Source organism: Kryptolebias marmoratus, linkage group LG2, assembly GCF_001649575.2.
Source record: "Kryptolebias marmoratus isolate JLee-2015 linkage group LG2, ASM164957v2, whole genome shotgun sequence".
NCBI classification, from domain to species: domain Eukaryota; kingdom Metazoa; phylum Chordata; class Actinopteri; order Cyprinodontiformes; family Rivulidae; genus Kryptolebias; species Kryptolebias marmoratus.
This window is the reverse complement of record NC_051431.1, coordinates 19,852,473-19,873,490: the sequence shown is the minus strand read 5'-3', so window position 1 is coordinate 19,873,490 and position 21,018 is coordinate 19,852,473. Positions and strand designations below refer to the sequence as shown.

Here is a 21,018-nt window from a genome sequence, read left to right as displayed (position 1 = left end):
CCGACCAAAGGATTTTGCGTCTTGTTGTTTTGAAGTTATTCTGGGGCATTTTGGTAAATCTCCAGCCGGCTGATTTCTATCATTTCAATTCTGTTTGCTCACTCAACCATCAAAGTATCAACAGAACATTTTGTCCGTTTTTATTAGTTTACCAAAACATTAAAAAAAATCTTCTGTTGCCACTGAAGCAGCTGATGCAGAGACAGGAGACCAAAAAAATAAATAAATAAAAGCTGGCAGAACAGTTTGCTTTTAGTGTTTCTAATTTTCATTTTTCCTCCAGTTTACATAACCACCTAAAGCTTAGCACAAAAAATGGGTTCATAATGCAACCTTCTTTTCCAAATGCTGTTTCAACAATACATACTGCTTGTAAATAAGGGTGAGCAATATATAAGAAAGTCAAGAATTATAATGCTTTAATGATCTGTCAAAGCAGAGAAAAGCACAACATTGTACTTGACACAAGTTAGCAAAAATCCACAAACGTTTACATTGAAAATGACAAAGAAAAACAAGAGAAATTTCTGTTATACCGTCCACCCCTATTTCTAAACAACACCTAAAAGGCATTTCATTTGAACGTTAATAAATTATTAAAGCAAAACATTTCTGAATATCAGTTTTATAATCAAACACAGTTATTAAACAAACACTGCTCACCTGAAGTTGATGTTGTTGACGTCCCACTGCCAGAAGCACACGGTAGCATCAGTTCCAGTGGACAGCATGTAACGTTTGGAGCCCTTGGCAAACGGTGAAAACTACGAGCACAAGACGTTCCCAGATCAGACACACATTATGTAGGTTCATCTAAGCAGGTTGACTATTAACATCCCACCCAGGTGAGCTCAGGGTGAAACAAATACACTGATCTTTCTCTTGAGCCACTATTGACATCTTCAAGGTTAAATTTTATTTTCTGTTCTGTCTATAAAGCAATCATTGTTTTAAATCACTAAAAATAACATTAGGTAGAAAGCAAGGTGAAATACATGCACTAGATGTTCTCATTGACAGCATTCGTTTCAGTGTCTCACTATGGGATACACCCCCTCTGTGTATTCCCCAGAAGCATTTTTTATCTCATTACACCGATCCTGATTGGCTGGTGATCTCGACACCTGCATCACCTACTCTTTAAGTAGATTGAGCAGCACCATTCAAAAACCTCCTATCTCTTCAAAGTGTATCTCCTGAGCAGGCTAGCCTCACCGTCCACAGATCGGAGCGAATTTAACTAACCCTCCTCGGCTCCAGCCTCACCACAGACCAGAGCACCTGACTATTGTTGAGGTTAGTTTTTCAGTACTGCCACAACAGCTAATATGGTTTCTGCTCCCGTGTTCTTCACACCAGTCAGCACAGACTATTTTCGGTTAGCAAACCAGTCTCCGAAACAGATCCCGCTCCCCCTCACACCAGAGGAGGTGGGGACTCAGAGACTCGTCTCTGCGGCTGCAGGTGCAAAATCTCGAGCAAGGATCCACACCAGGTGTGCTCGACCTGCCTCGGGCTGGAACACGCCTGGTTGACGGTTGAGGTTCTACGAAAACGGCTAGAATGTCAAAGCTAGTTACTTCGGTAAAGGCCCATTCCTGTCAACGAGCGTGCTGCTGCCTGACAACAAAGACGAGCGGGACGAAGGTGTGGAGGCTGAGCTGTGTGCTACAGCTAGCTGGGGCTCCCAGCTGGACTTAGCTGCGGCGACCACACCTGACGAGGACTTCCTGAAGCTGGACTACGAGGAGGATAAGGAAATCCCTGAGCTGCTCGTGTCCAAGGAGGATGATGGTGATGAGGAAATCTTCATCCCAAGTGTTCAGGCTTTGCAGCACATCTTTCTCAGTCCCTCGGGATGAGAAGGAGAGGGGCAAAAACCTCTCCCACTGTGAGCATGGTGCCTCCAGGCTCAACACCCCCTGGCCTGCAGTAGTAACGGAGACCACCAGATCTCGTTATGAAGGGAAGAAATCGCCCCAGGCCGCTAGGACGGCGAACCTGCAGCTCCCCGCCTTCCCTGAGCTGCTGGAGGACATTGCGGTTTCCTGGAAGGATCTCCCGTTTAGTGGTAAGAGAGAAGCTTCCTCTTTGGACCTTGAGGGCATGGAGAAGGTCGCCATCAAAGGCCGACCGCTTCCAGTCCGCCTTGACTGAGCAAGCTTACAGAGCTGCGGCTGCTGCTATTAAAGCGCTCAAAACAGGAAACAAGGTGTAGAACACACAAAGCTTGGACGCTGGGTGGGAAATGTAAACACAATAAGAGGACGATGCCCTCGGGTCGAAAGTTAGATTAGAGATGGGGCTATGACATCATCCTTTTCAAAATGTTGCATTTTGGCGTTCAACACAAAAAACCACAAGGGTGGCGTTTCAAGATTTTCTTCATTTACTCGTTTGGTTGAACTGCGGCCAACTTGGTGCTCAATGTTCAACAATTTAAAAAAAACTTTAAACAATCCCTCACACTGTTCTGTGGCGCCCAACTCGATGGCAGTCTGTTCAATGAGTGGCAGAGAGAACAGGCAGCAAGACGACAGCCGACAAAGACATCAGTGTGATTGGGGGAAAAAAATAAATAAAACATTCTCTCACTTCTTATGTAACCATGAGTCATATAAACTATATACATATAAATTTAGCTGAAAAGTATGTTGTTTTAGTCCCAAGACATCAAGATTCTGAAACACTGCAGCCCCAGAACATCACAAACCCAGCAAAGTTACAAGAACAATATTCTCCTTTGTTTATCTTTACAATTGACACACTGCAATCAGCAGCCAATACTCAGTCTTAGAACCAAAAACTAATTTTTGCCAAAAACAATCATCTCAACTATACTGTCTTGAATCGTCACAGACAACTTTATGCTTACGAGAGGTTCTGACCACTCAGAGAGGACCTTTAAAATATGAAGTCAACTCATTTCTTTGGTTCCTGCCAAGTTAGCTGATAGAGAGCAAGCTGCCAAAAGAACATGAGCATGAATAGTCTATTCTGACAGGAACTGTTTGGACCACAGGATGTGCTAAACTGAGGATTTCTTAGGCTGTGTTCACACTCCAGGCAAAATCAACCCCAAAACAATTTGTTTCCAGATGTGACCCATGTGTGTTTGTTTTTTTTGTTTTTTTTAATGACAGTTTGAACGTGACAAATCAGATTTTTCATTCTTCAAATCAGACCCAGGTTACTTTCAGATCTGGTACTAAATAAGATGCATATTTGATGTTTTTCAGAGCGACCTCAGTCTGAACAGTCATGTTGCATGTCACTGAAGTAGGGGTGTGCAGATTGATCTAAATTGATAATATTGATACAATCGTCATGCAGTTTAAGGCTTAAAGTCCAGATGCTAAGTCTTTTTTTTTACTTTTTAGATCAGCCATGTCCCAGATGACTGAGAGTCTACACCAACGCATGATACGAGCGTTGGTGTCAGATCGTATCAATAATACCACACTATACTTGAGTTTGTTTTTACTCTGAGTACGTCGCTCCCGTTTCAGAAGTTCAATTCTGTGCCGGAGCAGGCGGAAGCGGCGATATCAAATATAAACAATGGACGAAACCAGCAAGAAAGTTAATATTTAGTCAGCCCCGACTGCACAACTTTAAAATCGATGCACACACATCCATGTTTAATTCCGTAAACGCAGTGTGCTGCGTGTGACGTCACATCTTCTTCTGTGAACACGGTTCACACTGGAGTCTGATGACAGTCGTGTTTAAATTATAATGTGAACAAACATGCAAAAAAAATATTTGTATTTAAGCATTAAGACCTACAGAGTGAATGTAGTGTTACACTGAGCCAAAAGGTACAATGTGAGTAAGGGGGATGACGCTTAACTACCAAAAATAAAATAACTTTAGCATAACACAGCATAAAAGGAAATAATTTGGTCTAGTTGTACTTGAAAAGACAGAAAAGACCTTTTTGTTAAAATAATATAGTAATATATTCTAATAATTACCTGTAGGGAGGTAATAGATCCACTGTGTCCTTGCAGCACAGCCACGGGAGCACAGGTACGAAGGCACCACACACGGATGGTTTTGTCGCAGCTTCCTGCAGCAATTAGCGTGTTCTCATAGTTGACGGCCAAGTCTGTGATCTCTGCAGCGTGTCCTCTCAGCGTTGAATGAAGCCTTCCGTCAAATGAAGACCAGATCTTCACTAGACAATCATCTGAGCCCTTTCAAAAGAAGAAAGAAACTCTCATACTGGGAAACATCTTAGGAAGATTTAGACAAAAAAAAAAAATAATTTTAAAGTCGTAGCACATGTTGTAGCTTACAGTGAAGATCCGAAGGCCGGTGCGATCAAATGCAATACAGTACACTGCAGACAGATGCCCCAGTATCCGCCTGTGCAGGCGCATGTGCTCATAGTTGTGGATAGGACTGATGGAGCTGAAGCGCTGCACTCCGGTCAGCTCTCTCCCTCGATACACCTTCACTGTTCAAAGATGAGACAAATCGTGAGAACGAAGACGAAGGCTTGGATCACAACGGAATATATTCTAAATTGGGATAGAGTGGAGAGGGACGGGGAAATCATTACAGAAAGAGAGTCTTTCTTGACGGGTCTTTCTTGACTATAAATCTTATTTTGCCTATCGAGCTTAACTTTTTAAAATTGTTTCCTTCTTGCATCGATCATGTCATTTTACACAACTACATCAAGTCAAAGGAACATTTCTGCTCTCGCAGATTTTTCGTCTACTTGCCCCCGATGTAAAAAAAACGTTGCAAAAGTGATCATCGAAGACAAAGAACGTGTTTAACTTTTCCTACCAACACAAATTCTGTTTGATCGAGAAAAAGCTGGATTTATCGTTCACAGTAATTCACACACAAGCTCGTAAAAATGTGCATTTTTATAACAATCACAACAGAGAGAACACCTGCGCTAAAATCTACCAAAAGGTTTCTGAACGTGGGCTTTCCAAACAAAACCCGATCCTGAGAGAAGCATGACATAATGTGTCGTTACTCTACGTTCACATGGAAAGCCATGAGGATCCTACAGCCATATGTGTGTGTGTTTTATGTTCCTGCAGATAGAAAACACTGCTGCGAACAGGTTTAACAAGAATCAGCCTAACAGCGTAAAGACGAAAGGTGCCTTGCTACCAGGAGAGACCACATCCAGCAAGCTGACATTGAGGGAATAACTTACAATTATTTTTTTTAAGTTTTGCGTTATAACCAGTGGGATGCAGTGAAATAATCTGACTAAACGTGGCAGGCAGTTATCTGCCAACAACAATGAGTCAAAACAAAAAAAATTCTGAGTAAAGTCCACTGAATTAAAAACATGCCGTCAATGACTTCTAGGCAACAAAAATTTAAATGAAGTGTTTGAGAGAAAGTGCAGAACAGCAAGCGCACGCAACAATTCATGCACATCCTGTGGTTCATTTCATTTGTTACCACACAGAGGAACAGAGCGACGTGAGACCGACCCAGTTGTGGAGGTTGTTTGCTGTTCGAAGGCCTCTCTGGTGGTCTCCCCCGGTGAAGGGCTGCATATGTCGAAGCTTTCAACCACACACCGTCGCAGTCTGGAAAGAAAAGGAAAGAAAACCAAAACAGGTAGCTCACACAGAGATCTAACGGGAGACCAGAAGCATCTGGGGAACCAAAAATTTCACCCCTGGCAACGTAAACCATCAAGGATAATGAAGCTCATCACACTTTCTGCTTGTAGCTTTACAGGGCGGCGGGGTACCTTTCGCAGTCCTGAGCATGGACTGCTTTCCAGACCCCAGGAGAGAGTGTACACCCGGGACGCATGATGGCACCTCTTTGTCAAGGAGTGGTCCGATTTGTTTACATATCCGGAGCAAATGGTCAGGAGAAATGTGTCTGTTGGCCACAACCTGTCACGGCAAACAAAACAAGAACAGTCACGTGACACAAAGTACTACCACTGCTGACCGAACGACTGAAATGGAAATTAGCAATAAAAAAATTATATATATGGCAACACAGCTGGCCTAAACTGTGTCTGAACAATGAGCTCATCTCTGTTTCTAAACTCCATTCAATAAATATGTGCATCACTCAGCCACATCATTTGCTTCCATAACCATACTTCCGTTAGAGATCTTTTTATAAATCAATACATCTTTTTTGGCCCTGCTTTTGTTTCTGTAAACTCACCCATTCTTCTGAATTTACAGGCTATCTATCATTTTAGATGCTCTCCAAATACCCAATTTTTTAATCTGACTAACAATTAGATGAAGTAGATAACGATATCATATACAAATAAAAGTGCATTAGTTTATTTGTAATAGTCTGAACGCAGTAGTAGCAGCTTCATATAAATTTCTGGTAAAGTAGTTCTTTTCATGTTCCTCTGGAGCCTCACTCCGTAAGGCGTGGCATTTTATGCAAATAAGGCATCTTTTTTTCTTAACGGACCAATCACAGCACGGGTCACAAGCAAAATAACGCAGAGACGGAGCAACTCTGCTTCTGATTGGTCGGTAAAGCTGCTGTCTCGGGCAAAGCGAGGAGCCGAACTACCCAGCCTCGCTGCAATACGGCAGCCGGGACAAAATAATATTAAACTCCAATTTAATGCGGGTTTCCGCGGCGCCTTTCGAAAGTTTACTCTGAACAGTTTACACAGCGGGGACTGGGTTCGGGTTTATCGCTTTCTGCTGTCGGAAGATTTTAGACAGCAGTCCAGAAGGAAGCAGAACAAAGACCGTAAACAAGCACAGAGCATGGACACACACACACAGACAGCCTCTTGTCGGAAGAGAATAACAACCGTCGACAACGAGGCTAATAGATACAAAGTTAAAACTCACCACATCTTCATATGTTCTCGGGTGCTCGTTTCCCAGCCAATCCAATCTTCCTGGCAAGAGCTGTCAAAAACAAGAGTTTGATAAAAAAAAAAAAAAAAGAAGCGGAGTCACCTCGGACAACAGCAAGCAGGACCACATTTAGCTTTAAAAAAAATAAAAGCCCGAGTGATGTCAAATGAGTGGGACGTAAAGGGGGCATTAAACAGCCGACTGAGTTCGTAAGTTTTATGGCCAGACTCAGCGCCGACGGGTAAGCTAGCTGCTAGTTAGCAGCCACATAGCAAGCAGAGGATAATACCGACCTGATACTCCTCTAGTTCGCCGGCGAGGACCTGCGGAGGATTGAGAACGCGTTTCTGGTCAGAAAGCCGTCATTGACTGTCACAGTTCAAAAACAACAACAACAAAAAAACTAAACTAAACAAACAAACTGTGCTAGTCGAAGCTCGCCAGCTCACCTCAGCCGCTCTCCGACAGGGACCCGTTGTTAGGAAACGAGAAATCAAGTAATACAGCTCTGAAAACAAACAGTGAGCACGTTAACAGCCGGAGAGAGGCGGTGGGGGGGCAGAGAGAGAAAAAAGGCAGTTGGCAAATCAATCAGCTCGAGCCATGTAAATCAAAATTGGGTTTACTTTCTGCGGCTTACCCGACTCAAGGAGCGAAATGTTCCGATTTTTGGCCATGGAATCGGCCGCGGTCTGGAGAGGCGAAACAGATTTCGTGGGGCAAACTTTGCGGGCTACGGAGGACGCAATATATTTATTTAATTTATTTCGGCTACACGGCGCTGACCCCCCTCCACGGTTGCTCCCGCTTTCCGTTCAGCCCGTCTGCAGTCGCCATTGGAAGGATGAGGCCTCGGCGATACGACTTACTTCCGCCACCGCGGAGGAACACAGGAAAAAGGGGGCAGGGAGGAGCGATCTGGCAACAAAAGACACGTAGAAGTTAGCTCGAAGCCTAGCGACGTCCGCGCTACTTTTAATGCAAAACAGAAATTTATCCGGGCTTGTAGCCACATTAAAATTAGAATATTTAAAAATAAAACCCACATAATGCTGTAATGACACGTACACCCCCCCCTCTCTTGTTTTTTTTTCTTCCAACAAGGTCGTGAGTTTTGCGTGTGACGTCATCGATAATGGTCGTTAGCTTATGTTGTTAATTTCTTCATTAACGCGTTTATTTTAGGCGGCTTTAAAAAGCTGTAAAATGAGTAAATTGGCGACAGAGGAGCACGTCACCAGTCCAAGTGTCAATGCTGAGTACTGTGAGAAAATAAGATGTAACCCAGTTTAAGCTTTTTTTTCCTGTCACTTCACTGCAATTTTTATCTTAAACCATTTCCACGGAGAGCGTGGGACAACTTTCTGAACTCTATTGATGAAAAAAAAAAAGTCTCACATCTGAAAATTGCCGTATGCACTGACTTCATGTAATTATTTAGCTTCACAGATCAGGTCAACAAAGGTTTGCTTTCTAAGGTAAAACAGTAAAATTAAAAATATATCTGGGTTTATTTTTGGCCCCAGGAATTAGCATTGTATTTGTAATAATATAGTCAATGTACAAAAAAATAAAGCCATTAATAACTAAAACATCCTGCAATTTATTTTTTGAAAGATTATTTAACCATAATGTTTAATATTTTATTTGAACTACTCAAACCTTTCTCTACACTTACCTATAACATGGGGTCAGACCTGTGTCGTAATAAAAACAGGCGTTGGAATACTAGTTGTATTTTTCATGGCACAGGTTTTGCATTTATGGACTCCAGTTTGTTCTGGTTCCTTTTTACTCCCTGTAAACTGGTGGTGTCCAGTCCTGATCCTGAAGGGTCACTGTCCTGCATGGTTCAGTTGTTTCTCTGCTTTGACACACCTGATCTGAATGAATGAAGGGTTAATGGGCTTCTGCAGAACTTGAAGAGCAGGGAAACATGTAAAACCTGCAGGATAGAAGCCCTCCAGGACCAGGAGTGGACACCACGAGGTTAGAGGCACAGCTCTGGAGCTCGGCGTCTTGGTAGATTTGCAGCTGGGTCGGACTCTGTTCGGTTCTGGATAATGTTCGGCGAAATAATGAAAATTTTAGATACTTTTTTTTTTTTAACCCAATCCTGCTTTAAATCCTCTTAACATTATCCCTGAGCTGTATGGTGTGTTCCTTGGTCTTCATGATGCTGTTTGATCACTAATGCTCTGTAACAAACCCCTGAGGCCTTCACTATGTTTCTGTATTATATTTTAGCTTTACTCGTTCTTTGTTTTGCTCTTTCATTTGTCTGGACAATGAAACATGTTGGTCAACTTTTATCGTTTTAATTTGTGTTATATTAATAAATCAACATGGACAGAATCAATGTATTTACACTGAGACTAAATTACTCACAGCTGGACTCCCCCATGACTTCTGAAGGCACCTAATTAGATTTTAGTTAGGAGGAATCGGAGGCTGAATGCAAAGGCGCGCCACGCTTTTCACATTTTCATTTCGCTTTAAGTTTTGCGTAGGTCTGTCCCATAAAATCAAGAGCAAAAATGTTAGCACTAAATGCTGCTTACAAGTTGTTCTCTGTATCGGGAAATAAAACAACCGAAAAGTTTGATGTAAGTTTACTTTGAGCCATATTGCAACCGTCTAGTTTCAACATGCTCATTATTTCAGCTTGTAAGATGCCCAGTTATTATGTTTCTTCAATAAAGTCACAAAGAAAATCTCAGCTCATCCCTGTACTGTTATTAGCATGTTTTAAGGAAATAAACTTATATAAACTAGTCAACCTAATCTGCTTTAACCCAGACTGCTTCTGATAGCTCAATGAGAAAACTGTTTTTAACTCTAAATGTAATATTTCAGTCACAACATGAGTTTATGGCTGTTCTTTGTGATTATGGTCCACTTACAAGGTGTTTTTTTCTACTAATAAAACTTTAGTTCTTTTTAACAGATCACTGTACAATGACTAATAGCATTGCATTATCAATATTGTAAATTACTATAATAGACCAGACTACTATGTGTAATGCAGTCTTGCTTCATGTATAAAGTATTTGGCCACTCGATTGAAGACAGAGGAAAACAAAGTGATTTTTAACAATAACATTAATGCACATTTAAGACAATACAGTAGGCTGAAATGAGAAATGCGATACGAAGAAATTCCCCACTTTAATTGGCATTTTATACCATCCATAACAAAAAAAAAAGGTTTTCTTTAAAAAGATGGAAACTGTACATTGATGAAGGAATTCCCAAAACGCACAGGCTAAAGACACCAATTCCATGTTGCTCCTCGTTTAAAGCTGGGAAAACACTTGTTGGGTTTGATTGCTCTCAAGTGTGCCAGAAAATTAATGATAACAATACAAAAAAAAAATCCTTTTTTACTGAGAGTGAAAGAAAGAGCTTTAAGCACAGAATACGGTTTGTCCCCCTCATCTGACGGACATAACAGTTTGTCAATCCCAGCTTCCTATTCCCGTTGAACCCTCCCATTCCCGATGCAGGAATGTGACAAAATAAGAACATGATGACAGAAAGTCCTCTTTTACAAAAGCTCTGAAACTGTGATTGATGTTGTATATATATTTTAAAAACAACAACAACAACGAAAAAACAAAAAAACGAAACAATCACACCCCTAAAAACAATTTAGAAAATAGTAGCTAAAAATACTCTCTGCATTTTACAACACAAACATGGAGGCGCAGGTAACGCTACTCTGCTGCTTCCTTCTCTTCCTCCTCCTCTTCCTCAGCTTTGTCCTCCTTCTCTTCGGCCTGCTCATCGCCTGCAGCCTGTCAGGAGGATGAGGGGAAACGTGCTTTATGTCTCCGTTCTCTTAAGAAAAAGGTAAATAAGATTAGGCAAACTGCTTGTACCTCCTCGACTTTGGCTTCCCCGTTTTCCGCAGGAGTTTCGGTCTCAGCCTGGGCTTCTTGCTTCTCCTCGGCCTTGGCCTTTGTCGCCTCCTTCACCTTCTTGGTCTTCGGCGGTGCCTGCCACGGAGAACAAACCCGGGGTCGTGACACGGACCAGTGAGCTAAAGTTTGAACGGAGATTGTGCAACGAGGAGACGGATTTTTGTACCTTTTTCTTTTCTGGCTGCGGTTTCGGTTGCGTCTCTTTCTGTAAGCGAACACATTACAAATAAATCAACAACAATGCGTTTTGCTAAAGTGGAATTTACACGTTATTTAAATTAATGTTTTAGAACTTACTTCTGACAACCTTTGAGACTTTCGCCTTGGCTGGAGGGGAAAAAAAGGAGGCTCAGTAAATTCTTTAAAAGTCAAATATTCTTATAAAACTTTAAAAATCCTTGTTTTTTTTTTGTTTAACATGGAGTAATGAAGTGTAAGTGCTTTTTCTGCAAAGCTGGACTCAGTTTGTAGTTTCTACTGGCCTCTGCTGGGCAAAGATCAACATTTAGGTTCCAGCTAATCTAAAATTAAAACTAGATCATTAAAACGAATGTACTGTAACACCTTAATGAAACAGTTGACCAATCAGATGGGCCGACACTGACCTAAACGCCCACACCTGATTTAGGTTGAGATGCCAAAACATTCAGAAAACGTGTCGCGAGGAAAAGTAGGAAAGAAAGCAAAGAGATTGGGTCAAATCTAAATCAAATTAGTCAACAACGATACGGCTCGTTTTCCCAAATCTTGTGCAGCCTTAAAAGGCATAGTTCAGCCATTTTGAAGAGGATTCCAGTAAAATACAAGTTAGTAATTAACTCACCCATTGCAGCTAGCTGTTTGAAGGGCCTCAGTTTGGAGAATTTAAGCTAACAGGTAGTCCAAATACGACTGAGACTAAAGTGGACTACTGCAGCCGTAAAACCTTTCGTAGCCGCTCAAGCGGACGCTGCTTTATAAACTGTTACGTCACCGTCGTTTGCCCGCCGCATGGTTACTTACAAGGCGTTTTAAGCAAGGCACAGCGTGGCAGCGGCTGACTGTAGCACTTCTGGTGCAGCCGGGGGTCACTGTGCACAGGAGTTTCCTAACACGTCCGTAAACGTTTATTAAATTAGCGTTTGCCGAAACCGCTATAACATTTAGAGGATTGGAGTCGTTTTTAAAACGGCAAAATCTCCCCTGGAAGTGTCTCCCCAGACTGTAATAACGGCCTGTCCTCTTCAAAAGCTGACTTTGGTGGGTTTCCGCCTTCCAGCTATCATCGCGGTTACACAGACGCCATCGACTGGCCATTTTTGTTGTTGTTGTAGTCTCACTGAATGCTAAGCGTTTGTGACTGGGCTGCGTTGGAGCGGCAAAGTTGTATTCTAGGCCGTGCAAATTTTTTGTGGTCCACCTCAGGCTGCTTTGTACCCACCTCGGTAGCCAGCCTCATGTTTATGATTTAGTCTACAGGAGTACGCTTTAGAAATTATGGTTTGAGGCAGCTTTTAATATTATACCCGGACATGTTTCTGGTCAGAGAAGAGCTGCCGCGTCGGCGTAAAAAAACCCCCAGCTTTAATGCTCTCAAAACGGCTTCTGTGACGAAACTGAAAAGGGTTCGAGAAGTCCAAAACTGCCATTTTCAGAAGAGAGTTGCCCTAGATCCCCCCCCCCCAACATATTTAAAATTCAAGGGACAAGACTGTACGCCTCTCACCTCTTGAACCCCCCCTCAGTGGACGTTTTGAAACACTTTGGAGACTCCCTGGCGAATGCACACCAGAAGTGCTACGGCTAACTGCTGCTGCTTTCGCGTGCAAAGACCCACAGAAAAAGGCGTAAAGGTCTCTGAAACAGAGTTCACGTGAACCGTCAGGACAGTTTCTGAGACCGCAGTTGCTCCGAGGCATCGTCGATCCATGCCGTTCTTGGCTGCATTCAGATTAGCCCTTAACGTGTAAAAACTTAAAACTCTGGCAACCTATTAATTGTTCACAACCTTTCCACTAAACATCACTTCAAAATTACCAAAGCATGTCACCCCTGATGCGTCTATGTCTTCCGTGGATTAAAAACAGGTTGCACTAAAGTATGCAAAAGTCTGTTTTTTTGCAGAATAAACACCCTCCTTCCCTCGTTTTGTTGTTTTCACAGCGAACACAGAAAGTAGAACAAACTCTTTCCAGGTTAAGATGTCTTTAGACCTACTTACCTCTGCAGTTGCATCCACATCATTGGTAGCCTGTAAGACAAAAAAAAAAAGAACAAGCTTTGAAAAAGAACCACTCATGTGTGAGCTAAAGTGGGTGTGTGATGCAAAGGGAGGGGGATGGGCCGCTCTCCTTCACATGAAGTCACTAATTTATTATGTAATCTGTAGGATAATGCGGTCAGGGGCGTTTCTAACTTTCCCAAGAATTTTTTAAAGAGTTTTCTCTTCGTTTTCAATCAGCCACAGATGCCTTCTCTGTGCTGCGAGCTCGTGTTTAAAAACGACCAGCTGTGTCGCTGTGTTTTCCACCTCAGCTGCCATGATGACCGGACACCTTTAAACACCGCTTTCACGGCAAGAACAGGTTAAAATCTCAACAACGCGGGCAGAAAACACATATATAAAACACAGTTAATTTATACCCAACGTCACAGGGATAGCTCACGCGCTTACCTGACCTGTGGCGTTCACGACCGAAAATTACTTTAAGTTAAAACCAGTTCCTCAACGGTGGACGGTTACGCTCGTTTGTTTGATCGGTTCACGTGTTAAACCTACACGCAACACTTCGTGGAAATTTTTTTTAAAAAAAGAAAAAAAAAATAAGAAAACAAACGAGGGTGTATTCCGACCACACGACGTGACTGTGCAAATCTCAAACTTGTTTCCATGTAAAGGTATGTTGGCCCGCAGAGTAAAAGAAAGAAAGAAAAAAAAGGCGCCACTTCCCTGTTTGAACACGACCGACCTGAACGCACCAGACTCCAAACGTGCACGTCCGCAGCGAGGCGTTCACGTTACAACCGCAACGAAAAGGAAAAAAAAACACGACAGAAAGGACTATGTGGCTTAACATAAAAAAACCTTCAACAAATACACAGTTTACCCACTTTAACCCACGCGTGTACACTTACTTTTTTCCTCCCCATTGTAGCTTAGTTGACGGCGGAACAACCGAGCCTTTTAGTGTTAGCTAACACAGAACTGCAGGAAGATTTGGGTCAGCCCGCACACCTCTGCCTCCGGAGCAACGTGTGTATGTTACATGACATTAAGGTCCGACCAGTACCAAGAGCTAGCTCAAACCGGATTGGATACCCCCTTCGGTATATTTTATCCCTTATCCTACCAACCTAGCAGGAAGAGTCAATCTCCGCCCATTGCTTCCAGTGATTGGCTTTGAGGTCAAGGCAGCGTGATTTTGAATAACAACATCTTACCTGTGTGGGCAGGATGGGATGCCAATCAGTCTGTTTAACTGAGGGAGGAAGCGTGCACGAGAGGGCGTGTGCTGCTTAAGAGGAGAGGTGGGTTATGGCAAGCCGACTCATCATATAATAGTTGCTCACCGTAGCTCATATTTATTAAATAAACATGTTAGCTTCTGGCTATTGTGCTTTCTGCAGCCAGCATTTCATGTACCTCAAATGTGATTACTTCCCAGGACGAATGATAGACATCTGAAATGAAAGTTTCTGCCTACCTCTTGTAATAGATTATATGACAAAATGGGACATGCCTTCGAAAAGTTTAAATGCTAAATAATTATTAGAGTGATAATGTTTTTATCGCTGTTCGTCTGTCTGTTACTGCGGCATCTCATGAACCGACAAAGCTCGACAAAGTTGAATGAAACAGAGAGAAATCACCGGTCTACAACCGATTCCTTTTTTGGAGTCAACTCGATTCAAGATGGCTGCCACAGCCAACAGCCCTTAGAGACAACAAAAATGCCTATAATTCTGTCACGTTCAAAAATATTGTGCCAAACTTTGAGGTGGCTATTATCAAAAAAAAATAAAAAATCTGTTACAGCCACACAACACATTTTAAGTGTTGCTCACTGCACAAGATTTTTGCTTAAAACTTTTGCACTGACTATTGAGTCAATCCTGTGTGTCTGTTTGGTGTGATAGTAGCTAAGACTCATCCCCAAAATATATAACAAGATTCTCAGCTGAAGGTTGAGGTCGTATGCAATACGATGCTTGTTGTGGCGACAGTAATGAAAATAGGAGACGATTGTTAATTTCATAGACTTTATTACAGTCCTATGGCATCAGATGCCATTAGAGAATACAATGTCTCATCTCATCTGTATCTTACTCTGTATTTCTTCTTCTCACACAGTCTCTTCTGCCCTATGCTGCCATAGTAGCACCCTCTAGTGACAAGAAGTAATAACAGGAACAGAACAGAAATGCATTTACTGTGTAAACCTGAAAACACATCTCCCCTGTTACCCAAACAACCTCATTCACTTTAAGTAAAAGTTGTACTTTCTCATAAAGACTAGTATTACTGTGATGCAAATATTTACAATTTATCTTCAACCATTCAGTTGGCAGAAGTTCTAATATCAAAGAAAAACCTCTTCATAAAACACAAAATTACAACTAAAAGGATCTCAAGATCACAAGACTTTTGTTCACATTGTTTCATTTTTTTTTCACCAGCTTCATTTTAAACCAACTTATTTCATCACACAGTCTTTTGGTGTATGTCTTTCCTTTTGCAGAACAGTTAATTTCCTCTGCTGTATCTGTCCTTGGTGTTTCATTTGCGCAACCTATCCTTCACAGCACTGAGGTTAGCATTAGCAATGAGTTAATCTTTTCTAAGTTTACCTTCTATCAGTCCAAAACCAAGTGGTGCAGCTAAAGCTTCGAGCTTGGGGACATGGCTCACGTTTCATCGTGAACCCGTTTTCTGGATGTGTGTCTGCACGCCAATATATTAACTTTGGAGACAAAATGTCTTTCAAGTGCAGCCATTAAATGTTTTCTCTTGTTACAGTAGTGTGTAGAACATATGCTGTCCCTCTGGTCCTAAGCAGTGTAATAAAACAGCATGTCCTCTTTCATTCGGCCATGCCTCTTTGGTAGCATTTATGATGAGCATGTAATTGTCAAACATTTTCCACCACGGTGTAAACGGTATAGGAAGCTGGGACTCAAAGCGGTTATAATGAAAATAGGAGACAACGGTTAAACTCACAAACTTTATTATAGAACCCGCACAGATACCATCACAGGATATGATGTTGTCTTGTATCGTTTGCATCGTACTCTGTTATTTTCATTAACAAAGTCTCTTCTGCCCTTTGCTGTCACAGTAGCGGCCTCTTGTGACATGAAGTAATAACAGAACAGAACATAAAAGCGTTCACTGTGTCTGTTGTTGGCTCACAGCTCAACAGCCTGAAGGAGGTGGTTAGGGAGAGAATGCTGGCAGTCATGAACGAGAACTCCCACCCCCTCCATAAAACCATAGACAAGCTCAAGAGCTGGATCAGCAGCAGACTCGTTCACCCCAGATGCTCCCAGGACCAAAACAGGAAATCATTTCTGCCTGCTGCCATCAAACTCCACCATTTCTCCACCCTCATTAGACCTGAGATCTCCAATCAGGACTAACAAACTGATCTGGCTGCACATTTCTAATATCATCACGCACAGCTTCGATTTGCACATTTCGTGTTAAAATATCAGGTTAATTTGGATATTTGTGGTCACGATCACTCACAGATATTTCAGTACTGTCATTCACAGATAATATATATGCCACAATACTAAAAAATCAAATTTCTAACCAAGCCACACAGTTTTGTACATATTGATATTATTGTTACTATTGTTAATACTGATATTATATATCATTACTATTGGCGGTGGTAGTGATAGAAGCAGTAATGTGTCATTATGAAGAACTTCTTTTGAGAACATCTTCCATTTTTTTACTTATATATTTCTTTCCTATAGGACTACTTTGTTTTGTTTTTGTATTTTATTTTTATAGTTTTTTTTGCTACTTTTGTAATTTTTTGAAGTACCTGGATGCCTTCATGAAAATCAAATTTCCCTGGGAATTAATAGTCATAGATAGATAAATAGATAGATAGATAGATAGATAGATAGATAGATAGATAGATAGATAGATAGATAGATAGATAGATAGATAGATAGATAGATAGAGATAGATAGATAGTTTGGTTTGAATATATGGCACAAGGGCTTGCCATAATACAGCTACCGTGACAAAATGTCACTTGGACCAAATAAATCTGTAAAATTATGTACTTCAATCGCCAAATATTGAGAATAAGACTCTCTGTAGTGTCCATCGTCAATCTAAATCACAACTAAATGTGCTGAATTGAAACCTGACGCAACATGTTAACAGAAACCATCTAATGCAAGGAGTGCTGTACTATTAGTTTTGTGTCTTTGAGGTGTAGTTTTCTTTCTAAACACAGCCTCGAGTTGGTAAAAGCGCGCTGAGCACACTCTCTGTCCTCTCCGTGTGAATCCGCAGCAGCTCCACGCAGCCGTGAGGAGGAGACTGACTGTGGAAGAACGGGTTCAAAACATGGCGTGGTTCCTGGTTCTCAGCTCCGTGTTTCTCTGCAACCTCATGAAAACACTCCTGCCGACTATATCGTCTTTTGTAAGTTAGGGGGTGAGAATGGTGCTTGCACAAAAAAAGGAGACAGGAAATGCTTTGCCTAGTTTGTTTTTGTCACTGTCGGCGTCGTCTGTCAAGCGGAAAATCTTTTGTTTACTACCAGCTAGCTTAGCCTAAAGCTAACGTGAGCTAGCTTACTTTGAATGGGCTAAAACAAGGCTAAGCTACAGCAGAGTGCGTCTTGTTTTTTTCTTCATCCAGTAACTACAGAAAAATACGTAGGAATTAAATATAGCCACTTATCACAGTTCAAGATGAAGAAGCCATTATTATTGGATTATTAACTCAATGATAATAACACTTGTAATGGTTATTTGTGTACAGCTTAGCTTTCGTGCCAACAAGGATGCTCTTCATTCAACAACCTCCCTTATGGTGAAGTCAGGGATAAATCCACCATGTTGCACACTTAGCAAGTGTCCCTAATCATTCATGTGTTCTTGCTGGGCATATTTAAACTACATGTAATCTATAATTTTGGGGGAAAGACAGTATAATTTCCTCAGAAGAGATGTATCTAAGCCCTTTGATTGCAGTACAGACATACTTTTCTCACCTCCATTCACTCATCATCACCTCAGTTTGTTTGGATACCACCTTGGGAGGTCCCTCTTACGGTTTGAAAACATCTGGTCTAAACCATTGATATTCCCATGTGTAATTTGTATAATATATAACATGTAATTCAGCCTTGTTTGTCTGCTCTGTTTGCTCTGTAACTGTCCTTTCTCCTCCAACTTTCCAAGCTCTCAAAGCTGGTGCAGAAAGACGCTGAGCAGGAGAATGAGATGAGGGCTGAGATCCAGCAGATGAAGAAGGAGCAGTCCTCCATCAGCATGATGGACGAGTTTGCGAGATATGCTAGGTTGGAGCGCAAAATTAACAAAACGACAGACAAGCTGAAGACCCACGGTGAGAGCCAAAGCAACACACAAGTTGACTAATTCAGGAGGAACTGAGAATGTAAGATGATTAGCGCCAGACTGTCTTCGAGAAGCACACAGGAGTGAAGTAAACCTGGCGTTTCAAAGCATCGGTGCCTATCTACGCCTGTTAACATGAGCTGGTGACTCGTTGATTGCATGGCTGCCGTGCAGCGGCAAGCGCAACAAACGTCAGCACAGCAAACAGCTTATGGCCGTAAAACAATCATTTTAGCTCTAAATGGCACACAGAGCGCCTTCAGCAGCTGTGTAGGTCTGCTGCAGCACACTTTAGAACCAGTAACTGAAGGAAGTGGCTGAGAACAGCTGCTGCCTCAGGATCATCGTGTGAACGGGCTGGAAGAGCAGCTCTCGTGGTGCTTCTGTATCTGCCAAACTAACGACTGTGATCTCAGCCACTGAGTTTATCCATCGTAGCCCTCTTATATTTGAATGAAAAGTCTTTGTATGCTCTCTACAACCTAAACAGAGTGTTTTATGAAATGAATTTTTTATGGTATTAGACACATTTTGTCCCAGAAGCTTGCTAATAATGCACTTTTGTAAAACCTTCCTTTACGTTATTTTGTAATATATGATAAAAATAAAGCAAGTTGCCTGGTCTTAGGTCACTGCCCTCAGTTCGATTTGTTTAATGACTCAGAAATGATAAAAATTAAAGTATTAGTTCTGTCTGTTTGAAGGTAAAAGCACATTGTTGCATATCTCTGTTTTGCAGTGCAGTCGAGAACAGCTCAACAAGCCAAAATGAAATGGGTTGTGAACATTGTCTTTTACATACTGCAGGTAGGTGGAGACTTGCTATTCAGGCCGTTTTCCTTTTATCCCTGTAAAGCCGGTACTACTTGTGATTTAAAGTAAACGTCCCTTTCCTCTCCCTCTCCAGGCTGCTCTGATGATCTCACTGATATGGAAGTACTACTCTGATCCGGTGACTGTGGTCCCCAGCAAGTGGATCGCCCCCGTGGAGCGACTGGTGGCTTTTCCGACAGGAGTGGCAGGTAGCCAGCCCCGTCTTCCCGTTAAACGGATCGTGAAACGCTTTTCGACGTTGTGTACAAGAGCGGCTCATTTAGCATCGTGCTGCGCTTCACAGAGCGTCAGGAATGTTCGTGCGTTCAAGTTGCCTCCTAACACACGGCACCAGAACTATCGGTCTTTGATGATTATGGCAAATATTGATCGGTTTCCACGTTGTTCTGTAACTGGCCGACGCTAACGGGGCCACAGAACCCAACGACAGCCCTCGTGTTTCTTAGCAGCTGTCCAGATGTTGTAAATAACCAATAGAATGTGACATTTTGAAAACTTAGTAGTTTTTTTTTTTTACTCCTGGTGCTCCGGTTTCCTCCCACAGACCAGAAACATGCATGTTAGGTTAATTGATGACTCTTAAAAGTATCCGTAGGTGTGAGTGAGAGTGAGAGCGAGAATGGTTGTTTGTCTTGTTTGTCTCTATGTGTCCCTGTGATGGACTTGTGACCGTCCAGGGTGTCCCCCGCCTGGAGATAGGCACCAGCTCCCCATGACCTGGAAAGGAGAAGCAGTTAAATAAAATGAATGGATGGATGTTTGGAACATGTTAGCCACTGACGCTGCTTTTTACTTTACAATCAAAGGTAACAGTTTTACAAAACATCATGTTTTATTTAAGAAGACCCGAACACTCCTAATTAAGAGTCTTGACTCTTTCTTATGCCTAGGCGCAGTTTTACAAATTTTATTAAAAAAAAAAACAAAAAAAACATTAAGTTTACAGTAGTATTAATTATAGATGTACATCAAATTTTTGCATTTGGATGTTGAAAATGGCCCAAGAATTGACTGGAGAAAAAAAAAGAAAAGAAAGATTTGTGAAAAGTGTGGATTTATGTAGTTTAAAGAGACAGGAGCTTAAATTAAGTAATTCCAACAGAAGGAGACGAGCTGCTCCAACAGCATCCAAGATGAGTCAACAGATTAAAAATGTAAACAAGTAAACGAGCAAAACGTGGGTTCAAAATCTAAAAAACTCAGAGGGTAGCCTAGATTAGAGTTTGATTCAGGCAGCGGGGTGACCTGCACGGAAAAGGCAATTCATCACAGGATGGGGGAGGGAGGAGACATGTTTCCCAGGCGATAGGAAGGTGTGCCCCCCCCCCACACACACACACACACACACAGGAACCCTCAGGTGAGCGGTAGAGGAGACAGCCCTCCTGACAGTTCTCACAGCCTGACGTCGAGCACGAAGACAACCGATTCCAGGGGTGTCAAATCTTTCTGTACGAGCGCCATGTTTGTCCGATGGCTGTTTCTTTTTTCGTGCAAACTAATGGCAGGACAGATTCATGTGCTCTAAAGTTTCCCGTCTGCTTTGTCCCCCTTCTTTCAGGTGGTGTGGGAATCACGTGCTGGCTGGTGGTTTGCAACAAAGTGGTCACACTGGGGCTTAATGCCATCAGCTAAAGAACTCTTCTTTTTTTTTGTTGTTTTTTGTAAAGTAAAAGCTCAGTTTTCTGTCTGCTGATCGGAACAAAGATAAAAGCTGCTCTCCATTTGCAGCATTTATTACTATTTTGTGTTTGTTATTTTTCTTGCATGGATGTGTCCAGAAATCTGTTTTAGAATGTTGCAATTTCTTTTTAATAAAAGAAGAGAAGTGTGTA

At 41.9% G+C, this 21,018-nt stretch overlaps 3 protein-coding genes across 6 annotated transcripts in view; 1 reads left to right on the top strand and 2 right to left on the bottom strand.

Annotated features, from left to right (window-relative positions):
- The window catches only part of brwd1 (bromodomain and WD repeat domain containing 1), a 25,903-nt gene extending 18,182 nt beyond the window's left edge, over window positions 1–7,721 (bottom strand). The window contains exons 1-9 of one of the 3 annotated variants that reach the window (XR_005234337.1): window positions 7,480–7,721; window positions 7,289–7,347; window positions 7,133–7,162; window positions 6,831–6,890; window positions 5,738–5,888; window positions 5,472–5,570; window positions 4,302–4,462; window positions 3,978–4,199; window positions 664–764 (exon numbers count right to left, since the gene is read on the bottom strand). Coding sequence is in view for 2 of the 3 variants with exons in the window: in XM_017420038.3 (XP_017275527.1) it covers window positions 664–764; window positions 3,978–4,199; window positions 4,302–4,462; window positions 5,472–5,570; window positions 5,738–5,888; window positions 6,831–6,890; window positions 7,133–7,162; window positions 7,289–7,347; window positions 7,480–7,516 (920 nt within the window). In the remaining variant the exon portion in view is untranslated. The remainder of the gene's footprint in view (window positions 1–663; window positions 765–3,977; window positions 4,200–4,301; window positions 4,463–5,471; window positions 5,571–5,737; window positions 5,889–6,830; window positions 6,891–7,132; window positions 7,163–7,288; window positions 7,348–7,479) is intronic. The other 2 variants (XM_017420038.3, XM_017420039.3) reach the window with 2 other exon arrangements.
- On the top strand, window positions 7,174–21,018 carry get1 (guided entry of tail-anchored proteins factor 1). 2 transcript variants are annotated; one of them, XM_037980960.1, is made up of 6 exons: window positions 7,174–7,189; window positions 17,277–17,408; window positions 18,173–18,338; window positions 19,089–19,156; window positions 19,257–19,371; window positions 20,745–21,018. In XM_037980960.1, exons 2-6 carry the CDS (start codon window positions 17,331–17,333, stop codon window positions 20,816–20,818), a joined length of 501 nt encoding a protein of 166 aa, XP_037836888.1. In that variant the 5' UTR covers window positions 7,174–7,189; window positions 17,277–17,330; the 3' UTR covers window positions 20,819–21,018. The 2 variants fall into 2 exon arrangements, with proteins under 2 accessions (XP_037836888.1, XP_017275559.1); XM_017420070.3 differs by lacking the exon at window positions 7,174–7,189 and adding an exon at window positions 13,127–13,326.
- On the bottom strand, window positions 9,984–14,039 carry si:ch73-281n10.2 (uncharacterized protein LOC561719 homolog). The gene is made up of 6 exons (XM_017420071.3): window positions 13,877–14,039; window positions 12,963–12,992; window positions 11,060–11,089; window positions 10,929–10,967; window positions 10,721–10,837; window positions 9,984–10,636 (listed from the first exon to the last, which is right to left on the bottom strand). The coding sequence occupies exons 1-6, from the start codon at window positions 13,889–13,891 to the stop codon at window positions 10,556–10,558; spliced, it is 312 nt and encodes a 103-aa protein (XP_017275560.1). The 5' UTR covers window positions 13,892–14,039; the 3' UTR covers window positions 9,984–10,555.

Bases quoted from the DNA above. Each gene is read 5' to 3' on its own strand.
- si:ch73-281n10.2 (XM_017420071.3), bottom strand. The intron at 11,090-12,962 runs GTAAGTAGGTCT...TTTCCCCTCCAG, and splicing joins ATGTGGATGCAACTGCAGAG to CCAAGGCGAAAGTCTCAAAG. The intron at 10,637-10,720 runs GTACAAGCAGTT...TCCTCCTGACAG, and splicing joins GGGAAGCCAAAGTCGAGGAG to GCTGCAGGCGATGAGCAGGC.
- get1 (XM_037980960.1), top strand. From the start codon at position 17,331: ATGGCGTGGTTCCTGGTTCTCAGCTCCGTGTTTCTCTGCAACCTCATG. The intron at 17,409-18,172 runs GTAAGTTAGGGG...CAACTTTCCAAG, and splicing joins TGCCGACTATATCGTCTTTT to CTCTCAAAGCTGGTGCAGAA. The intron at 19,157-19,256 runs GTAGGTGGAGAC...CTCCCTCTCCAG, and splicing joins TTGTCTTTTACATACTGCAG to GCTGCTCTGATGATCTCACT.